At 43.9% G+C, this 21,453-nt stretch overlaps 1 protein-coding gene across 1 annotated transcript in view; it reads left to right on the top strand.

Annotated features, from left to right (window-relative positions):
- The first annotated feature begins 8,980 nt into the window (after positions 1 to 8,980).
- Positions 8,981 to 21,453, top strand: part of wnt5b (wingless-type MMTV integration site family, member 5b) — a 75,535-nt gene continuing 63,062 nt past the window's right edge. Inside the window, exon 1 of the mRNA XM_055650132.1 lies at positions 8,981 to 10,122. Within this exon, the coding sequence (XP_055506107.1) occupies positions 10,117 to 10,122 (6 nt within the window). The 5' untranslated portion in view covers positions 8,981 to 10,116. The remainder of the gene's footprint in view (positions 10,123 to 21,453) is intronic.

The raw sequence follows: 21,453 nt of genomic DNA, 5'->3' as shown, positions 1-21,453 counted from the left end.
TTGGGTCCCGTTTTTAATCTTTTCCCAATGTATCAGTGTCCGATGGTCAGATCAAGTTCACACATTGATAACTCAAAAGATAACGAGTATTTGTGCTCTCCAAAGCCCCTGCACATTGTTTAACTATCCCAGTGTGAATGAAAAGTACCTGGGACTGATCATGTATGCTTGGGGTCCTTGCTCATGTTTTTCTTGTGTAAACTACAAGGGTTTACTGCTGGACTGGGGATTCCATGTTTGGCCTAATATTGAGGTACAATCTTAAATTATGAGCTCAGGGAAATGGTGCTGATAAAAAAGCTCGTTTTAGGAGGCACACTTTGGAATGGGAAATTCTGGCCACTGAATACAATCGGAAAACAAAAAACACAATTGACATTTTTGCTGCTGAAGAATCTCTTAAGTAAAACCAAACTGACAACAAAATGTTTTGGAATATGTATCTGCTGTAACAAAAATGAATTCCTTTTGTTTTGATGTATGTTATTCTTCGTAACTCTTATTTTGAATTTGAAAATGTAATTGTTCTGTTTGCACAATATTTTTCTGCCCTGTAGACGGGTGTGGATGGAATCTGTCAACTCCACATCAGTGAGGTAAAGGAACATCTCCTATTTACAGCAAAGCAAAAATAAACAGATGTCTCCATTATAATTTGCATTTACTTTATGTACATTCATTTAAATGTAAGTTATGGGTAACTTTTCTTTTAAGATAATAATAGCAAATTAAACTCCTCCTTCTTGCCTTGATTCAGACATTTACCTTTCTAGAAACCGGACTTTTCTTACCATTGTGGGTGTTTAATCTTTTGGGCAAGCAATATATATATATATATATATTACTTGCTATTAAAGTCTTTCATTTGGGCTTTAATTAAATGTATTTAACCAAAATTTGTGTTTGTGTGTTTCGTTGACATTGCAGTTATACTATTACAAGTCTGCTATGGTTCTCCCACCATGCACTGTGGACTGTTATACGGTGAGTTTAAATGTGTATCCCTGCAGGTCTAACTGCTGTGGCTACAAAAAACAAATACCAGCAAGTGACCATTTCCAACAAGAGTCTTAATCCCTTCTGTTCAACACCATTGCCTTGGTAACATTCCTCCAATATTGACATCATGAGGTTCGATATTAACAGAAGCAGCCACGGACTTAATGTTGAGCAAGTTAGAGGCTGGGTATTTTGTATCAGGTAACTCCCACTTCCCACTGTCATCGTTCAGGATCTTGCTGGCATGATGCCCACCTGCCTGGGTGAGTGCATCCCCCAACACCCAGGACTAAGAAGGTCACGCAACAAGCATCCCCACCCACCTTCCGCTTCCCTCCACCACTGCACACCACAGCTGGAGTGCTAAACATGCAACATGGCAAGCTTACTTCAACAGCACCTTCCCATCCACACACAGTAGAGCCAAGAAGAACACAGACACCACATGTATGGGAATGTTTAAATTCCTCTTCAAGTGACATATCATTGCTGACCCAGCCCTACTCACTTGCACTGGGAAGGGATCATACCTTGAACCAGGAGCCACAGTTTAAGAATAAGGAGTAAGCCATTTAGAATGGAGGCGAGGAAACACTTTTTCTCACAGAGAGTGGTGATTCTGCGGAATTCTCTGCCTCAGAGGACAGTGGAGGCAGTTCCTCTGGATGCTTTCAAGAGAAAGCTAGTTGGTGCTCTTAAAAATAGCGGAGTCAGGGGATATAGGGAGAAGGCAGGAACGGGGTACTGATTGTGGATGATCAGCCGTGATCACATTGATTCACCATGACATGACTTGATAAGGATAGATTAGAGTGGGGCAATAAATGCTGGTTATCTCAAATCACCACGTCTCTCGAATGAACAAACAACAACTTAATGTAGTTGGTTTTTGTAGAAGGTTTTAGAGAGATTTCATGTACCGTATTTGAAAAACATTTAAATGGCGAGAAGTGAACAGAGAATCAATAAGATTTGGGAGGGATTTCAATGAGTGGCCTCAAGGACTGACAGTGGACTAGAATGAGCTGATTGCACAAGAGTGAAATGCAGGGCTCAAAATCACGGTGGGAAAATGGAGTGAGACCATACTGAGGAAGATTTCAAATTAGATCTGATAGATGACGTTGAGCCACTGAGGAAATGTAGAAACAGAAAATAGGTGCAGGAGGCGGCCATTTGGCCCTACGAGCCTGCACCTGCCATTCATTGTGATCACCACAATCAGCAGCAGAAGGAGTTAGAGGACAGGTTGTCAATGGTTTGGCACTGTGTGAACCTGGAGGTTTGGTGAGCAGCTAAATTGAGAGGGATCTTATAGAAACTTACAAAATTCTTAAGGGGTTGGACAGGCTAGATGCAGGAAGATTGTTCCCGATGTTAGGGAAGTCCAGGACAAGGGGTCACAGCTTAAGGATAAAGGGGAAATCCTTTAAAACCGAGATGAGAAGAACTTTTTTCACGCAGAGAGTGGTGAATCTCTGGAACTCTCTGCCACAGAGGGTAGTTGAGGCCAGTTCATTGGCTATATTTAAGAGGGAGTTAGATGTGGCCCTTGTGGCTAAGGGGATCAGGGGGTATGGAGAGAAGGCAGGTACGGGATACTGAGTTGGATGATCAGCCATGATCATATTGAATGGCGGTGCAGGCTCGAAGGGCCGAATGGCCTACTCCTGCACCTAATTTCTATGTTTCTATGTTTCTAAATGAAAACTAATAATGAGACGAGTTGACGAGGTAGGCATGGGGATGAAGCATTAAATACATTTTACCAATGGGCAGGAAACAATCATGGGTAGAATAACACCCCGAGGTTGTTGCAAATGAGTGAGTGAATGAGGCGAATGGCAAGAACAGAACCGTCGATGCACTCATTTTCTTTTTTTTTAATGTTTTGTTAACATTTCATAAATCCTTATTCATAAATCCCGAGACAAAACCTTATCGCTCAGCAATATTACTGACGTCCAATTACTAATGAAAATAGATGACTTCCAATTGGGACAGCACGTGTACGGAAATAGCTGCGTGTCCTAATGTGTGTAGTGTAGTTTCATCATCAAGAACAAAGGCCCTTTAACAGTCTGATTGTTCTAATCACCTAGACAATTCCACTTTGAGTGGCGAGGTAAATTAAAGTTCCTTGCTGGATCTTCAAAGTTAATAACTAACCTTAATAATCATTTCGAGAAACCGGGAAACGTGCGTGCAATTACATTGCTTTAGTTTACCCCAACAACGCGATCATTTGAAACACCATTTCGTGAGCTGGTGTTTTTTTATTTCAATCTTTAGTCGTTCTCCGGGTGAAATAAACACCCGTCGAATGGGAAACGGGACGCCGTTCGCTTCTTTTCTGTCCACACCTAAACCGTCGTCCGTATCAGCTCGTCCAACCATCCATACTCATCATTTCGTGCCTCGGAGAACACACACTGGTGTGGCCATTAGTCTGGTACCTACCTGGTGGGTAGAATAATTAGGAAGGAAAAAAAGGACACAACACTTACTTGGTGCTCTGATTCTGATTCTGAATCACATTGCTCGTTCTCAATTATATTACTATTCCACGGCACCAATCAACTTTAAAACAATAATTGAAATATTTTATGTTTAAGGAAGGAACTGCAGTTGCTGGAAAAAAATCGAAGGTAGACAAAAAATGCTGGAGGAACTCAGCGGGTGAGGCAGCATCTAGATGCTGCCTCACCCGCTGAGTTCCTCCAGCATTTTTTGTCTACCATTGAAATATCTTTACTGGTATCCCCGTTGCCCCGTCAAAAAGTTTGTCTCAAATAACAAACTGTCGGCCGGCGCGGCCAGAAATCTACATCGTTGATAAATGCAGCGAATTCGTTATCCCTCTCTCTGCCCCCTGTGCTTCCACAACTGGGTGGGGGCAGGGGAAAGGAAGTGACCCTCTTAACGATGCCTGAATCCTATGCAGGTAATTTAAGGTTCCATTGAGGTAAAACAGATTTTTTTTTTAATTTTGTAAGTGAAGGTGCTATTGATCTACCAATGTCTTCAGGTCATTTCTAAAAAAGTGTTTGTTGTGAGGTTATTGTCAATGTGGATTCTCGGAAATGAAGTGGTTAATATTCAGAAATAGAACCAGTTCCACATGGGTTCAGACCTAAGTGTTTGAATACGTGAAGAAACGACATCACTTTCAAGCAAACTGGATGTGTTTTCTGAATTGATGCGGTTTGTCAACGTTGAATTAAAATGCCTGAAATATCAAAGTCCTAAAGAAACGCCAAGTTATTTCAAGTGTTTAAGAAGGAATTGCAGATGCTGGAAAATCGAAGGTAAACAAAATGCTGAGTTTCTTTGGAAAACAGATCGACCAATATGATGACCTTCACACTGTAAAGATGTCATACCTTATTCATAAGGAGGCAGGTTCTAGATGAGGAGTGAGTTCACCCCCATGCTAACCTGGTACAAGCTGTCGACAGTCAACAGGGAATGGTCTACTTTTCTGGTTACAGCCTTAGTTTAAAATAATGAGGTGATTGAAGATGCATTAATGGTTTAAACCGTGGAGACCTTGTCTCCTCCGCCCCCAACTTTAAACGGGAGCTTTGAAGTTAATGAGTCTTCAGAAACAGAACTTTACACACGGAAGCAGCAGAGACCAAAGAGCGGGTATCGACTGGACTACAAGTGGATCCGAATTTGCAAATGCCTCGCGTTTGAATAACTTTTCCACTTATCTATGTAGTCTGGTTTGAATAAGACAGCGCCACCTTAGGACGTGGAGCCATATCCAGCGGGGCGGACACATGATAATCCCACCGGAATCCCAGCAGGAGTAATGACAACCTGGGTTGTGTCTGACAACGCAGTCGCGCCAACAACCAATAAACTCGGTGAGTAGACAAAAATGCTGGAGAAACTCAGCGGGTGCAGCAGCATCTATATCGGCTCGAAACGTTGCCTATTTCCTTCGCTCCATAGATGCTGCTGCACCCGCTGAGTTTCTCCAGCAATTTTGTCTACCTTCGATTTCCAGCATCTGCAGTTCCTTCTTAAACAATAAACTGGTTGTCAATACTTTTTAATCCGGCTCGGTCTACCCTTGTATCTTCTCCAGTTCTGGGATTTTGGATGTGTCCTAGAAACTCATGGGAAGAAGATAGACTTAAAAAACTGGAATAAATCAGCGGGACAGACAGACAGCATCTCTGGAGAGAAGGAATTGGTGACGTCTCGAGTCGAGAGCCTTCTTGAGACGGATGAATTCATGGGAAAAATGTTATCTTAAATTCCAGTTCATTTGGGGCCTGACTTACCCCTACACGTATGTCATCTTGAGGGTCTCTCTCCCCCCCCCTCCCCTCCCCCCCCCGCTTTAGTCTGACTCCACATCATCGAGAGAAATTCCAGAAGAAATATTGGTGCCACCTTGGAGATGAATGTCAGACCTTGGCCATTCTCTGGGTAATCAGACCCACGGGCAAGAAACTCGTCAGAAGTGTGTAGGAAGGAACTGCAGATGTTGGTTTGCACCGAAGATAGACTCAAAATGCTGGAGTAACTCAGCGGGGCAGACTGAAGAAGGGTCTCGACCCAAAACATCACCCATTCCGTCTCTCCAGAGATGCTGCCTGTCCCGCAGAGCTACTCCAGCATTTTGTGTCTAAACTCGTCAGTAGCCCTGACTAATATTTATCTCTGGAGCGATATCACCGCCTCTGTTTCAGCAGTAATGGTGATTACCCGACAGGTTACAAAGTGTTTGACGGATGTGAAAGGTGCGACCCAAACATACACGGTGTTTCTTTCTGAACGACTGCAGCGCCTTATATTTACACTATTGGGGAAATTGTGCTGGAGGAGTCGTGCTGAAATGAAACGTGTTATTTACTAAAGTTGTATTCAACAATGGTACGACCTCGATTGTAACAATTTCTGTTTTGAAGTGAGCACCCCCCGGTTCCTCTGTGTGTTTCCTGGTGGCGGTGAGGCGGTTCGGATCACAAGAAGATACTCAGATGCCTCGAGTGCATACCATTTCTACATTATCCACATAATATCCAATAGTTCTTCCCCAGTAAATGATTAATGTCGTGATCTATTTTGTGAAGAATACTCGAAGCGGAATTGTCTTGGTCATTAGTGCAAACATGTGTCTCCGTCACGTTTAAAACGGCCAGGATTAAAAGTGGGCAGTTAGTTGGATTGGGCTAACCAAGTTATCCTGGATCACTGATTATTGATCCTGGGACATTGCCCCGTCGCACCTGTTCCTCCATCGTCTTCCTTGTCATTACACACACAGAACACGGAATGTTATTGATCCGGACAGATGCCGGCGGATCACTGACGCTTCAATGTAACAAACTGCTGGAGGGAAATGAACAGCTTTAGTTCCAGCTGAGTTTAGTCCAGTTTATTGTCACATGTACCGAGGTACAGTAAACAGCGTTGTGTTGCGTGCTGTCCAGCCAACGAAAAGACTATAAATGATTACAACCAATCCGTCCACATTGTACAGACACATACAGGATAAAGCGAATAATATTTAGTGCAAGACAACATCCAGTAAAAAGTCCGATTAAAGATAGTCCACATAGGACAGAAAGCTCTGAGTCAAACCAGAAATCCCTCTGAAGAACAAGACGTGTCACCCATCCTCGCCATTTCTAAACATCCGCCTTGTTCCTTAACTCGTTTCGACACAAATTAAATCCCAACATTAGTATACGACAGAGATCAGACTAACATGTGAACCGTGCCGTCCCTTGTGCATTGATACATAATTCTTTGTTACATCTGTTTGTTTATCTGATGAAGTCATAGCATCGGAAACTTTGTAGCGGTTTTATCCCGCTGTGTACTATTTGAGAATTAATCATAAGGCAGAAATGAAACGAAGTATTTCACACAACTCCTCTGCGCACATGGATTTGAAATCTATTTAGATAAAGAGTTCAATCAAATATCGTTTCTCTAAAATGTAATTGGAGGATTGCGTTGCTCTCTGAGACCATTTAAACATTTTTTTTTAACGTTAGATGTTGACGAATTATTCCACAATAAATAAAGGCGGTCGTTAACGGGCCAGTTAACAACGTTGCAAAGTGGTTAAGAAGGAACTGCAGATGCTGGAAAATCGAAGGTACACAAAAATGCTGGAGAAACTCAGCGGGTGCAGCAGCATCTATGGAGCGAAGGAAATAGGCAACGTTTCGGGCCGAAAACCTTCGCTCCATAGATGCTGCTGCACCCGCTGGGTTTCTTCAGCATTTTTGTGTACTAACAACTTTGCAAAAAAACCCACAAACTAGAAAAGTAGGGAGCACCTGAAGATAAAGTGGAATAATGTTACATTTAGTGAGATTCATATACATTGATTTGTATTGTATCAAATTCATTGTATCTCTAAATTTGTTTTTCGGTGTTACACAGATATATGTTTTTATTGAGGTTTAAGCAGGAAGTTCAGCTCGTGCATTAGTGGTGTTAAGACAGGTCTTCACGGAATGTAATTATTTAGCAGGTGGTTTATACACAGATGGGAAGACCGCACTTGTGTAGGATCTTTACAACAAACGCTTCACGTTCAGTAACGCACTTTGTGATAAGTGACCACTCTTCCGATATAGGGGAGAAAAGGCCAATTAGTCAAGGGTCTGTCTGTATATAAGAGTCTGTATATAACCATCACAAATGGACCAGGCACAGGTGAAACTCGGGCGCAATTATTTGTTTTTCAGTCCGATATTCAATCCCCAACTGACGTGTTTGTATCCTTAAAGATGGGAACTATAATGGTGTGTGTAGATTGTGCCCAGGTTCAATATGTGTGTCTGTGTGTTACAACAATGTATCCGTTCGTACACGTATAGATATAGACGTGTTTTGAATATATGAGAGTATCTGTTCAATGTATTATTCAACAACACAATAATTCTTTTATGAGAGATTCCTGAGTAAAAGCAATAGCTGGATTGTGTTTTGTCGAATACACATCGTTCAGAGGGAAATACATTCACGAGAATGGAACTGGATAATTCCTCTCCAAAGCGTGTTCGAGAGAGACTTAAACTTGTCGTAAAGTTGTTCAAACGACAATTCAGAAACGATCATTTGTAAATGAAATGGAGTATTAGAGTTTCTTGCAGTTCCTTGTCTCAACATTGTAGATGACAGGTACATCCTAGTTTGTTTCGCCAGAAATTACACCCGTGTTCACTTCGTCCGAAAATGTCCCACATGCCAGTGGATGAAAGCCCCAATCTCCTCTCCCGGGGTAAACTCAAGATTTCAACCAACGATATCAAATGAGGGAATCAGAGAGGTGAAGCAGGAGGTGGCCAAAGTAGATACAAAGTGCTGGAGTAACACAGGTGGTCAGGCAGCATCTCTGGAGATAAAAGATAGGTGACGTCTCGGATCGGAACACTTCTATTTTTCTGTCTGAAGAAGGGTTCCGACCCGTAACGTCGCCTATCCCTTATCTCCAGAGATGCTGCCTTGACCCACTGAATACTCCAGCACTTTGTGTCTATCTTTGATATAAACCAGCATCTGTAGTTCTTTGTTTCTACAGACGGAGCCGGACCATTAGACTGGTGATTGAACAAGGGGTGTAGACCCCAACACCAACAGATCACAGGAATATCAGGATCATTTGGGAATGTGCTTGTGTGGAAACAATGTATGTGACGAGTGTAATGTTGAAGGGTTGTAATTATCTCTGCTTCATGTTTTACTTCTTGTCCATGTTCGAAAACGATGTGATTAACGTTAAAACAATGGAAACTGCAGATTTGCAACGTAAACCCTTTTGCAACTTTAATTATGATAAAAAACGTCTCAACGGCAACATCGCCTCCCCGCGAGGAATCGAATTGAGTTTCGAGGCTAATGGGGCATCTGTTGAGCTGCCCGTGTCCATGTGGGCAGGAGCAGTCTCGCTTTAAGGCGCTAACCTGTCACTGGGGCTGTGTGTGTGTGTGTGAGTGTGTGTGTGTGTGTGGGTGGAGCGGCGGTGCGCAGGCGCGCCTGGCTGTCTCAGGTAGCAGCGCTGGGCTGCGCTCAGTTGGAGCAGCGAGCAGCAGCGTCCTGTTAATCCAGCCTGTCCCACTCCGGCCAGCGCCGCTCGGACACTGCCTCCTGCACACAGATCGACCAGCGACCATTTATCGGGAGGAAGGAGAGAGAAACCTTCCAGTTGGAGCAGGAGAGGGATTGAAAAACACAGGCAAAAAAAAAAGTTGCTGCAAAACTCCTACTAAACTTTGCAAAAGTTTCAACTCCATCTTCAACTATAAGTTGCAGCACTTCAGAGTCATTTGTGGACTCGGCTGAGAGTGAGCCCAATTGTTCCAGCATTGGATGCGTTGCTGTCGAAGTGGGGGTACATGTTGCAGCGACTGGGATAGATAGATAGTGTGTGAGTGGCTCCGGGCGACTGGAGAAAGGGGAGAGCGGATTGAATCGCGTTGCTGCCGCTGGAAGAGGTCGTTTAAAGCAAACAAAGCGAGAGCAGCGAGTGGAGGGAGGTAGCAGCGGCGCCTTGTGAGCTACTACCAGAGAGGCTCCACACTCCCCCTCGACAATTCGTGTGACAGCCGACCGTGAAAATGGCTGGACGGCGGTGCAACGGACCCCGGCTCTGACAGACCCGACTCGCTGGGTGAAGTGGACTCTCGCTTGTTCAATAAACTAAGCGCAGCTCGTCGGATAAAAGTGTACGGCCAAAGGGGACACACCATCGGGCATTTGTATTACAAAAGCTCAAGGCAGAAGTTGGATAAAAGAGACTCCAGGACGGAAAGAGTCAGATTTGGATTTAAAACACACACACAAAAAAAGCCCCACACATTAGGAAAGGCCGGAGATTGGCCGAAGGGGACGTGAGCAGAGCTGTGGAGGTATTTGCAGGAGCGCGGGTTGTGTGAGCTCTCTTGTGGAGTTGGGCTCGAAACGTGAAAGAGTTTCACTAACAGGTGGAGGATGCTCACACAAGCCCCAGAGTCCTGAGAACCAACTGAGAGCCATCCCCATCCTGACCGCTTTTGTTGCAAACAAGCAAACTGCTTTCCAAGAAAAGAAGTTCGATTGGCCTCCAGAGCCTGGAGATTTAGCAGACAACCGCAGCTGAGGATGCAGGTGAGTGTCCCCTCGCCCTCGCCGGACTGTGGCCCCTTCATGGCGATCCCAACGCCAAATAATGAGCATTGATTGCTCGGCTCGGCTCACTATTCCTGGAGGTTGTTTGCAGATGACAGGAGCATGCTGGAGCTCCAGGGTGGAAGCAGCATTGTATTGTTCTGCCGCTCCCGTGTTGATTTTCCTCCGCTTGGAGTTGTGTTTGCAGAGTTGAAGAAGCTTTTCTCCCCTAGTCCGCCCCCGCCCGCCACTATTTCACCCTGTGCTACATTTAATTTTATAATTTGCCTTCAAAGGATTCTAGTTAACTTGTTTCCCCCTCAGAGTTTGTGGTTGGTTTATGCCTGTTTGTTCACAGCTTCAGAAGTCATTGGAAACGTATTTCAGCCAAATAACTGTAATCTCAGTTGGGAATGGTCAAGGTAGACAGACGGACACAGAGTGCTGCAATAACTCAGCGGGTCAGGCATCATCTCTGGAGTTTCAGCCGCACCATTACAAACTTGTCACAATCGCTGGACATGGGTGGCAATTTACAGACCAGTTATCTTCCTGTGTTCTCCACTTTAGTTCAGATATTTATCCGTGAATAAACTTTTAGCAGGAAAAGTTTGTGCTAACTTTTGCCTAGTTTGAATTTCGATGGAGAGCACGGATCACATCTGGGTCTTCCCTTTCCCAGAGTATCAGTGGGTCGAGTCCAGCTCTCTCTCATTCGGAGGGAGCTTGGATCCACGAGGCGGTGATTACTTCCTGCCCTCTGTGTCTTCCATTGTTGAAAGAAGACCAGATATTGGGACGGGACGGTTGTCAATGGAGGGAGGCAGTTTTTTTTCTCTTCCTTCTTGGAAACGGAGTTGACGCACATGTGCCTCCCAGCTGTAAAGTGGCCCACGTTGGTTGGCTGAGGGGCGAGGCAGGCTGCGCCTTGTGCGAGGTTTGTGTACATTCAACTCCGGCCCAGTTACATTGGGGCCGGGGACTGACAGGCGATGGTCGGGATACGATTGCACGCAGTTAATCCGTGTGAGTGGGAGGGAGGGGAGGGAGGAGGCCCCTGGTGGGTTTAGAGACCTCTCCTATCTGCTGTGGAGCGGCTGTTTCCTTGTTTTGGAGGGGGGGAGGGTAGAGAGGGGACTAGACCTGCAGTGTGTCGACGCCAAGGCCTTAGCTCCAGCACGTTTTCCTCCTGAATAAAATGCTCTCTTGAAGAAATTTAAACACAAACACGCCGGTCTCTGCTGGCTGCGTCGCTGAGCGAGGAACAGGGGGCGGCTCTGCCTGTTAGAGAAAGATAGATCTCAACTTTCCATGGAGTCTTTGTAACAAAACACGTTTAAGTGGTGCCGACTGTGTGAGCTGTGGTGACGCGGGGCTTAGCAGATTTACACAGTCACTCTGGTATTTACCAAGTGTCTCAGAATGCTGGAAAAAAACTGGTTATTGTTGAAGTAACGTTTTAATGTAATATAATATTCTCCCAACCATTAAAGGGAGCATCATAAATCACTTTAATTTCCTTTTAAAGGCGGTGGAAGGCATTTCCCGACGTGCGGGGTCCACACTAACACAGGATAGGTGAAGCGTGGAGGTATTTTAAACGGTTCAGATGAAGTGATGTTGCCTGCAATTGTTGATTAAAACCAGATCTGCCTTCAGTCAGATAGCGGGCCAGATCCAGAGTCGATCCCCTCCGTCTCCCTGGAGAAGAAAGGCCTTCCCTTTCTCTGTGCCACAACTTCGAGAGAGCGAGGTGAGCGCCAAATATAAACTTTATGAAAAGAGGAGGCATCGTGAGGGAGGGATGGACGTGTGGCTCCAGAGATCTCGTTGCACGATTTATCTTCCACAATGTGTTCACTAATCACAAGTACAATTAAAAATACTTCGCAAACCAAACTTATTGAATCTACTCGTTCCAATTTGGGGGGGAATGAAATGTTTTAACTGCTAAATGGACCCCACCTTATTCCAGCATCCTTCACATATGGCTACATTTGTCCAACCTGTTGGCAATTTTCAAGTGAATTATTGTGCAGGCCTTGGAACTATTAGGGGCGATTTGGCATCGAGTTTAAAATGGGTAAAGAGGGGTTGCCACAAATATAAAGCGAGTCGTTCAGCGCCAGACATTTTCTGTGAAGTAGAACTCGAATTGGACGTGGTGAAACTGAGACCTTTAAAGAGTTCGAACATTTCCGGAGACCTATCCGGTCATATTTACATCGGTGATAAAATAATGAGTCCCATTTAGAGGAGAACGTAGAAAATGTCCAGCAATCAAACGTGAGAATGAATGGGTCATAACATGGGTCTCAAAAAGGGGACGTCTTGTTTGACAAAGTGAGATTATAAAACGAGTAGACAAGGGAGACGTGACTGGGGGGATTTACTACGATTTCATAGGGGCCTTTGCGAAGATCAGTGAATGATGTAGGGGCGGGAAGCAAGTGGCGGTGTGGATACAATACTTGATACAACCCTGATACCAAAGGCGGAGACAGAACGACGGCGGTTCCAAGAGATTGAAGGTGGAAAACGAGGTTTGAAAAAAGAATCGGCGCTGAAGCAAGTATTTGTGATTTGCATTACTCATTTTCGATTTCAGAATCACAAAGTCGTTTCATTTAAATGTCTAAGTGGCGGTAAGCGGTCTTCAAAAATCCACTGCAGTAAACTCGGCAACATCATTGGACTAGTTTTCCCCTGAGATACAGGTTTTGGAGAAAAGTCACATTTGGAAAATGAGGATGAAAATGGAAAGAGAAAAGCATCTCAGAGTGAAATACACACACGAAAAATGCAAACAAATCGGTGTGAGTTAATGAGGCAGATTAACAAAAAACAAGAACAAACGCGACTGTTCTAGAGGATTGGAATTGAAGCAGGGATCGTGTAACTAACGGGTGGGAAGGATTGCAGACAATGGATGTCGACATTTGCAAGGTTGGCACCAGAAACGTGAAGCAAGATTAAAGGTATAGAATAACACAATGAATACTGGGAAGTGTAGGAAGGAACTGCAGATGCTGCTTTACACCGAAACTAGACACAACATGCTGGAGTAACTCAGTGGGGTCGGGCATCATCTGAAGAGAAACGGGACAGACTTGGTAGAAACAGGTCTGGCACCGTCTGTGGAAAGAGGAATATTTGTGGGGAAGAGGGAGTGGCCCACTCATAGACACCACAAATCAGACACGGATGAAGTTCTTCTCCTCTGTCCGAGATGCTGCCTCGCCCGCAGCTTCTTCAGCATTTGTGTGTCTACCCGGCATCATGAAGAGATGTTTTTGATCAAGGAGTAGATAATGTGAACTTGCCGCTGCATAATGTGGTGAATTAATGGTGTTGGTGCATTTGGGGAAACTTGATGTGAGACAAAGGAACATGAGGTACCGGTGATAGTGTTGGGGGCGGGAGGTCACCCAGAGATGTAGACATGGTCTCTGAACAACGCTCCGTGTCCGATTCATTCTATCAAGGTGGGCAGTGCAACTTGTGCTTAAAAAACAAAACCTCTCCGTTATTTCAGCAGATTTAACGACGTTTTGAATAATCGGCGCAAATCTCAAACAGCAATGTCTTGAGGAAGTAGAGACACTCTAGAAAACCCCTTTGCACTCAGGTTCTTGATGTAATACAAATTCCTTCTTCGGCAGAAATCCCCCAGTTCCGTGCGATTGGATTTGAAATCTACACGGACGCTGGATCTAACCTGTAGCGAATGTTGCCTCTCGCTGGCAGGACTCTGTTACTGCAACCCTGTCCCGTCCCGGCCCGGGTGGGATTTGGGGGGGGGGGGGGGGGGGTGTGGAGATAATTTCCGCCCCGTCTTTAAACTCTGCTTCGAAGTCAACCTTACATCCTGATTCTTCTGGAATGTAAACCGCACACATGATTAATAACGGCCCACTCGGTCTACGGGTCAGATGCAGGCATCATCCATTTTTTCGTTATACATAAATTCTGAGAGAATGGCGTGATACCAACTAAATTCTTTCCATTGCGCGCAGATCCTATTCCAATTACTCAATTTCAATGCACCGTTGGCTGTAGAATTCAGTTGTACATCTGTCATTGTTCCCTCGTGTCCAATATGTGCTGAAACCTGATTCATTTAGCATCAATTGTATTTCTAAGCCCTTTTAATCACAAGGGTAGTTGGAACTTTGCTCCTTGATTTGAAACGCAGCCACTCTGGCCGATTCCCTCTGGTTGTTTGCTGATCATCTCCCTCCCTAGCCCGAGGAATGTCAGGTCTGGCAGCTGCCCTGAATAACATTCGGGAACCTTTGCTTTTTACTGAGATGTGGGTTGAGTGAGGACAATAGTTGTTCAGGTTGGAGCCCTGTGTCATTGGTGGTGGGGCCCAGAGATCGGCGCTCATCCACTGTTGTTTGTCATCTACATTGGATGTCAATGTTGTCAACATGGAGATGCAACGACATGAAGGTAGACTCAATGTGCTGGAGTAACTCAGCGGGTCAGGTAGAATCTCTGGACAATAAGGGTCGGTGATGTTTTGGGTGAAAAGTCACCCATCCATTTTCTCCAGGGATGCCTGACCTGTTGAGTTACTCCAGCACTTTGTGTCCATCTTCAGTATAAACCAGCAGTTTGCACTGATGCTGGAATCTTGAGCAAAACACAGACTGCTGGTGGAACTCAGCAGGTCAGGCAGCATAGCATCTGTGGAGGGAATGGATAGGTGATGTTTCGGGTTGGGACCCTTCTTTAGATTGATTCAATGTTTTGGTTCGGGACCCTTTATCATTCCGATTCTGAAGAAGGGCCCTGACCTGAAACGCCACCTATCCATCCCATCCACAGATGCTACCTGACCTGCTGATATACTCCAGCATTTTGCTTTGCTCAATGTAGTTAACATGGTTAGGCAGTTGGCACATAATACAAAAAAAAAATGGTGTTGTGGTGGACAGGGAAGAAAGTTATTTAAGAATACAACTGGATCTGGAGGAATTGAGGGAGTGGGGTAATGAATGGCAGATGGGATTTAACTTGGACAAGTGTGAAGTGTCACATTTTGGTAAGGGCAGGACTTGCACAGTAATTGGCAGATGTTGTACAACAGAGAGATCTAGTTCCCTGAAAGTGGTGATACAGGTAGACAGGCTGGTGAAGGTGGTGTTTGGCACCCTTACCATCATCAGTCATTGAATACAGGAGTTAGGGTGTCACGTTGCGACTGCACAAGCTACATATGAACGGAATGGTTCTTTCTGTTCGGTTCTAGACCCTAAAAGGAAATCTGAAATCTATTTGGAATTCCTCTAAATTTAGGAGGAGGAGTAGTTTAATATCTATGCCAGAAATGAATATTTATTAAAAGATTAAGTTGTCTGCATGCTTGCATTTATGTGTTAACTATCTATTCTCTAAAGTTCTGAATTCAAAATCTTCTCAACCCTGCAACGATCTTGTTCATATATCTAAATGTCCACGTAACCACCATCAAATTCTGCCTTACTATTTTCATGACGTGTTTAATAGCATTTTTTCACAACTGACTGTTCAAAACTCATGTTTTCAACTGACACTTGGTCAATGGCCTTCAACAGTGACGACTCTGGATGTCCCATTTTATTTGGATGACATTTTCCATTCACTTCTTCTAATCTCATTCTCTTCACGTTCTCTTCTTCACCCTCTTCCTATTCTTCCTACATTTTTCCGGGGTATATAGAGGAAGCCACTTTACAAATATCGTTTGTTATTACTGAATAACTGCCCGCATCAGTAAAGCTCAAGTCACTAATGTTCAAATGCACACTCTATTTTAATATGACCGAGAGTGATGTTTGTGCCACTGTTCACAATTTAAAAAAATATTTAAAAGAGAAATGGAACTTGGACAACCTGTAACTGATAAAGCTCATGTTTCTGGAATGAGTTGTGAGGGAAAATCTGCAGTAGATTTTATCTTTTTCAGTTATGTACTTTGAGTGATATCACAGTTTGCATTGATGCCAACCATTTAGTTTTACTAACCTGTAAGTAGGAGTGAGACCATTCCTGGATAAAAAAAATCAACGAGCCATCTTAAACATGGAAATATAAATTCGATACTAAAGTGAATACCTTTTGTGTTAATATTGACCATTTCTAATAATCTAATCCAAGTTTAGAATCTAATCTATAAAATAATCTAATCAAGATTCCTATCATTTTAGGATTATTAATAAATACCGGACAAGTTAATGGTTCTGCATACATTCTGTCTTCCTGTTGTATCTAACTGTATTTCATCACCAGATTATAAAACTTAAACTAAGATTAATTCTAGTGATTTTTATATCGCAATTTTCACATTCATTCAAAATAAATCATGACACAGTCAATTTGAAATGCTGTAACTTTTCATTAAAAATACCTCCTTGATTGCATCTTCTGTGATATTGTGAACTACTTCAATGTTATTTCAGATGAAGGATGACTGTACTTTTAAATCCCTAACCTGAAGCTTATACACTTGAAAAGTTTGAGTGGCTGGGAATTGAACCACTTGCCCAACATAATCCACTCACTGGGTGGTTGCTACTGGAATAATAGGTGCCATAAAACATTGTGTCATCATTAATCCCAAAATATCAATATTTGGAGGCTCAACAATGGTGTTGCCTTTGAATATTGGTGAGATTACTGAGTTTTTTCTTGTTCTGACTGGTCACTGACTGTGATCTACCATGTTTCAGCCCATATATGGATGTTGTGCAGGTGACTTCTACCAATAGTGCGAATTAAGTACAAAAGACAAAGTGCTGGAGGAACTCAATGGATCAGGCAGCATCTCTGGAGAAGATGGACATGAATAAGCAACATCGGGCCAGGCTGGGTTTCTACACTTGTGCATTGCAACAGGGAAGAATGGGACATGATGGAGTTCAGATAGAGGCACTCCAGTCTATCCCGAGGGAGGGGGCGAACTAGCATGGAAGTAAATAGGGACCCAACACTGCAGGAACTCCTTGAAGCACAGGAGATTGACGGGTGATCTTGTAGAGAAGGGATGAATGCAGAATTTTTATTTTACCATGGGCATGAGAATCAAAAACCAGAGGGCATAGGTTTAATGTGAGGAGGGCAAGATTTATTAAGAACCTGAGGGAAAACATTTTCACTCAGAGTGGTGGGTATATAGAATGCCCTGCCAGAGGAGGTAGTTGAGGCAGGTCCCCTACCAGTATATAAAATACACTTGGATAGATACGTGGATAGGAAAGGTTTAGAAAGTTATGTCAAAGTCAAGAGTCAAAGTAGCCTTTATTGTCATTCAGACCTTGTGGTCTGAACGAAATTTCGTTGCCTTGCAGTCCTACATGTAGTAAAAATGACAAAAACACACAATAAACACACATTAACATCCACCACAGTGAGTTCACCAGGCACCTCCTCACTGTGATGGAAGGCAAAAGTCTTTAGATTTTGTCACTTCCCTTCTTATTCTCCCTCTTATGTGCCAAGCACGGGCAAATGGGACTAGCTTAGATGGGGCATCTTGGTCAGCGTGGATGAGTTAGCCCAAAGGGCCTGTTTCTGCGCTGTATAACCCTGTAACTCTAAATGTCCAAACCCAAAACATCGTCAGTCCATTCCCTCCCCAGATGCAGCTTGACCCCCTGAGCTCCTCCAGCCGTGTGTGTTTTGCTCACGATTCCAGCATCCGCTGTTCCCTGTGTCTCCATGTCACATACCATCCGTATGTGATCACTTACCCTCATTCCTTCATTGTCTCTGGTTGAATTCTAGCTAAGGTCACCATAACCAGGGGAACAGCAATGTTGGACAGCTCTGCCAACTTTCTGAAATGATGGTTATAAAATATGCAACTTCAGATCACATTGACACTTAATATCTTGATTAATTTTTTTTTCTTCTTCCTTTCGAATGCTCAATGTTAGTCTTTCTTGGTTACTTCAACATTTATTAATTACTTTGTTCACATAACCATCTGTAATCATTAGGATCGTGGACAGGTTTGCAAAGACAGGGTGTATAGGTCAGATGATCTATTGTGAATTCCAAAATGCAGAAAAACATACCAAATGTCAAAAATACCAATTTTCAGAGTGAAGGGTTGCGTGGCCCCAGAACTCTCTGTCAAATAAATCTGGTGCCTTCATTTATTCTCTGCCCTTTTAGTCCTTTGTGGACTGATATTTCTTTGTTCCAGCGTTGTAAGTGAAGGAATGTTGGGAAAATCTGTAACTAAAGTTACAACAATTATGCAGCCCTCCACATTTGGAGCATAATTACTTATTTTACTTTGTTTTCAAGGTCATATTTGTGTTCTCATTTGTGAATGTGCTTCTTCTGGAATCATTTGTCAGCTTTTGCTAATACAGCAGCTCTCTGCGCTTCGTATGACCTGACCAGCAGAAATCCAACTTGACATTTTTAAAGCACTTTTCAAGTTAGTAATACCTAATTGGTTTCAATTGTTTTTATTGTATTTAGTAATAACTGGATACTGTATATAGCTTAATTATGGGTAGTCTTAGGGTGATTATTCACTGGAATGAACAAATTATAACAACTATCTAGAGAAATACAATGTGGCTTACAGATGTTTCTGAGTTTTCAAGAAATCGGCTTCGAAACATGGATGCAGGAGTGGTCCATTCGACCCTTCAATCCAACGACCCAGCACCGCCATTCAATATGATCGTGGCTGATCATCTAAAATCAGTGCCCCGTTCCCTCTTTTTCACCCAAAATCCCTTGATTCCTTTATCCACAAGAGTTAAATCTCGTTAGAATTTAGTAGCTTGAGGGGGGGAGTTTATAGAAACCCTCAAAATTCTTAAGGGGTTGGACAGGCTAGATGCAGGAAGATTGTTCCCGATGTTGGGGAAGTCCAGAACAAGGGGTCACAGCTTAAGGATAAGGGGGAAATCTTTTAGGACCAAGATGAGAAAAACATTTTTTACACAGAGAGTGGTGAATCTCTGGAAATCTCTGCCACAGAAAGTAGTTGAGGCCAGTTCATTGGCTATATTTAAGAGGGAGTTAGATGTGGCCCTTGTGGCTAAAGGTATCAGGGGGTATGGAGAGAAGGCAGGTACAGGATACTGAGTTGGATGATCAGCCATGATCATATTGAATGGCGGTGCATGCTCGAAGGGCCGAATGGCCTACTCCTGCACCTATTTTCTATGTTTTTATGTTTCTAACCCTCTCTTGAAAACATCCAGTGAATTGGCCTCCACTGCCTTCTGTGGCAGAGAATTCCACAGATTCACAACTCTCTGGGTGAAGATGTTTTTCCTGATTTCAGTCCTAAACGGACGACCCCTTACTCTTAAACTGTGATCCCTGGTTCTGGACTCCCCCCAACATCGGGAACATTTTTCCTGCATCTAGCCTGTCCAATCCTTTAAGAATTTTATATGTTTCTATAAGATACCCTCTCATCCTTCCAAAGATCTTATGGGGAGCTCTCCATATGCAATCCTTGTGCACCCCAAAGACTGCTTGTATTTCCCCAAACTGTTCAGAGTGTGAGTAAATCGCTGGTTGGCACAGACTCAGTGGGGGAAGGGCCTGTTTCCGTGCTGTATCTCTCAAGTAGGGTAAAAGTCAGGTGAACATGGCTGATCGGGGTACACAATGCCAATTGTGGTAACGAAGTGTGTGGTTGAGATACTAAACAAGTATTTTGCATTTTTACCTGAGAAAACAATGATGTCATGGTCCCTGTACAAAAATAAAAACAAAACTACTTTATGTTGGTTGAGCTGAACATCGATTATGAGAAGGTTTGAGCTAAGTTGGCTCTAGTTTAAAAGAAGTCGTCTTGTTTGGATGGGACCCACACTCCTCCACTTGTTCACCATCACACCTTGTCTGCGGCGCTTATTGTCCACATGTTGCACTGCCACCCTTCCTCAACAGCCCCTCCCCAAATGTGTGACCACCACCTGCTTCATGGACAAGGATAAGGGTAACACTGATGGGGGAATATCTGCAAATCCTCTTCAAAGTCACTCGTTACCAAAGGCACTGCAGATGTTCCCCTAGTGTATAACTGAAGAAGAAACCCCTACCATCTCTGTGGTTATTGGTGAAGGGGAATAAATGGTAGTTTTCAGAGAGAAAATAATCTTTGAGAATTGTACTCCAAGAGTTTCGAACAATGAATAAGAGGCTGTACAAAGAGAATGCGCTTTTAATTTCTTGTCATGTATAATACTTCCCGGAGTTACGGGGTAGCAAAGTGTGCTACATGCACATTATAGTGTTCCGGGTCCCGACCTGAAACGTCACCTATCCATGTTCTCCAGAGATGCTGCTTGACTTGCTGAGTTACCCCAGCACTTTGTGTCCTTCTGTGTAAATCAGAAGCTGCAGTTCCTTGTTTCCGCTAGTGTTGTTTCCATTGTTGAGTTTAGCCTTGGATATCATGTATCGAGATGTGACTGAGAAAGAGTATTGATTGGGTAGTGTTCTAAACATGTAGTGTTCACAACCACAGTTGATATTTGCCAGTTTAGCTGTGTGTGTGTGCGCGTGTAAGCACGCGTGTGTGTGTGTGTGTGAGCGTGTGAGCGTGTGTGTGTGTGCGCGTGTGTGTGTGTGCGCGTGTAAGCACGCGCGTGTGAGCGTGTGTGTGTGTGCGGGTGTGTGTGTGTGAGCGTGTGTGGGTGTGTGGGTGTGTGCGTGCGTGTGTGTGTGTGTGCGCGTGCATGCGTACTGTGAGGATGAGCAGTGCTATCCATTGTTCTGGATAAGATACACCTTGGAGAAGCAATGGGTGCAGATCAGGGCGCTGGGGGTGCAGTATGATGGAGAATGAGGATGATCAGGACAAAGATAGGCCAACCTGGCAGAGGAGGGGGGGGGGGGGGGGGGGGCAAGAGAAAGAGAGGAAAAAGGTCGTGGGGAAGGTTGCCTCTACCAAGGATTTTCTAAATTCAGTTCTTCTGCATCGACATGAAGCAAAGAGGTGCGTATCTCCCATTCAGTTAAGGGGTCCTCGATGAAATATGTAGGGCACAACTATGATAAAGATGGGCCCAGAACACCTTGCTATTCACTGTAAGGTTTATCCCACACTTCTGGCTCTGCCCACCTTGGAGCAGCAGATATCTACAACATTCCCAAAATGTTGCGTGTGGAGGATGCGGATAATTTTACTCCAGGTGAATAGAATTTATCTGACTGGTCCTCCAGAGAACCATAGGTGAGGAAGTCGTTTGGCTTTGATGAGCCTGGGGGCATCCCAGAGGTGCAGAGTTCCATTGACTGCACTTTGGTTACATAGTGGGTGAACTTCAAGACACCAGAATGTACTGATGCTACAGGTGTAGG

This window comes from Leucoraja erinacea, chromosome 19 (assembly GCF_028641065.1).
Source record: "Leucoraja erinacea ecotype New England chromosome 19, Leri_hhj_1, whole genome shotgun sequence".
NCBI lineage: Eukaryota > Metazoa > Chordata > Chondrichthyes > Rajiformes > Rajidae > Leucoraja > Leucoraja erinaceus.
This window is presented reverse-complemented; position numbering and strand designations above follow the sequence as displayed.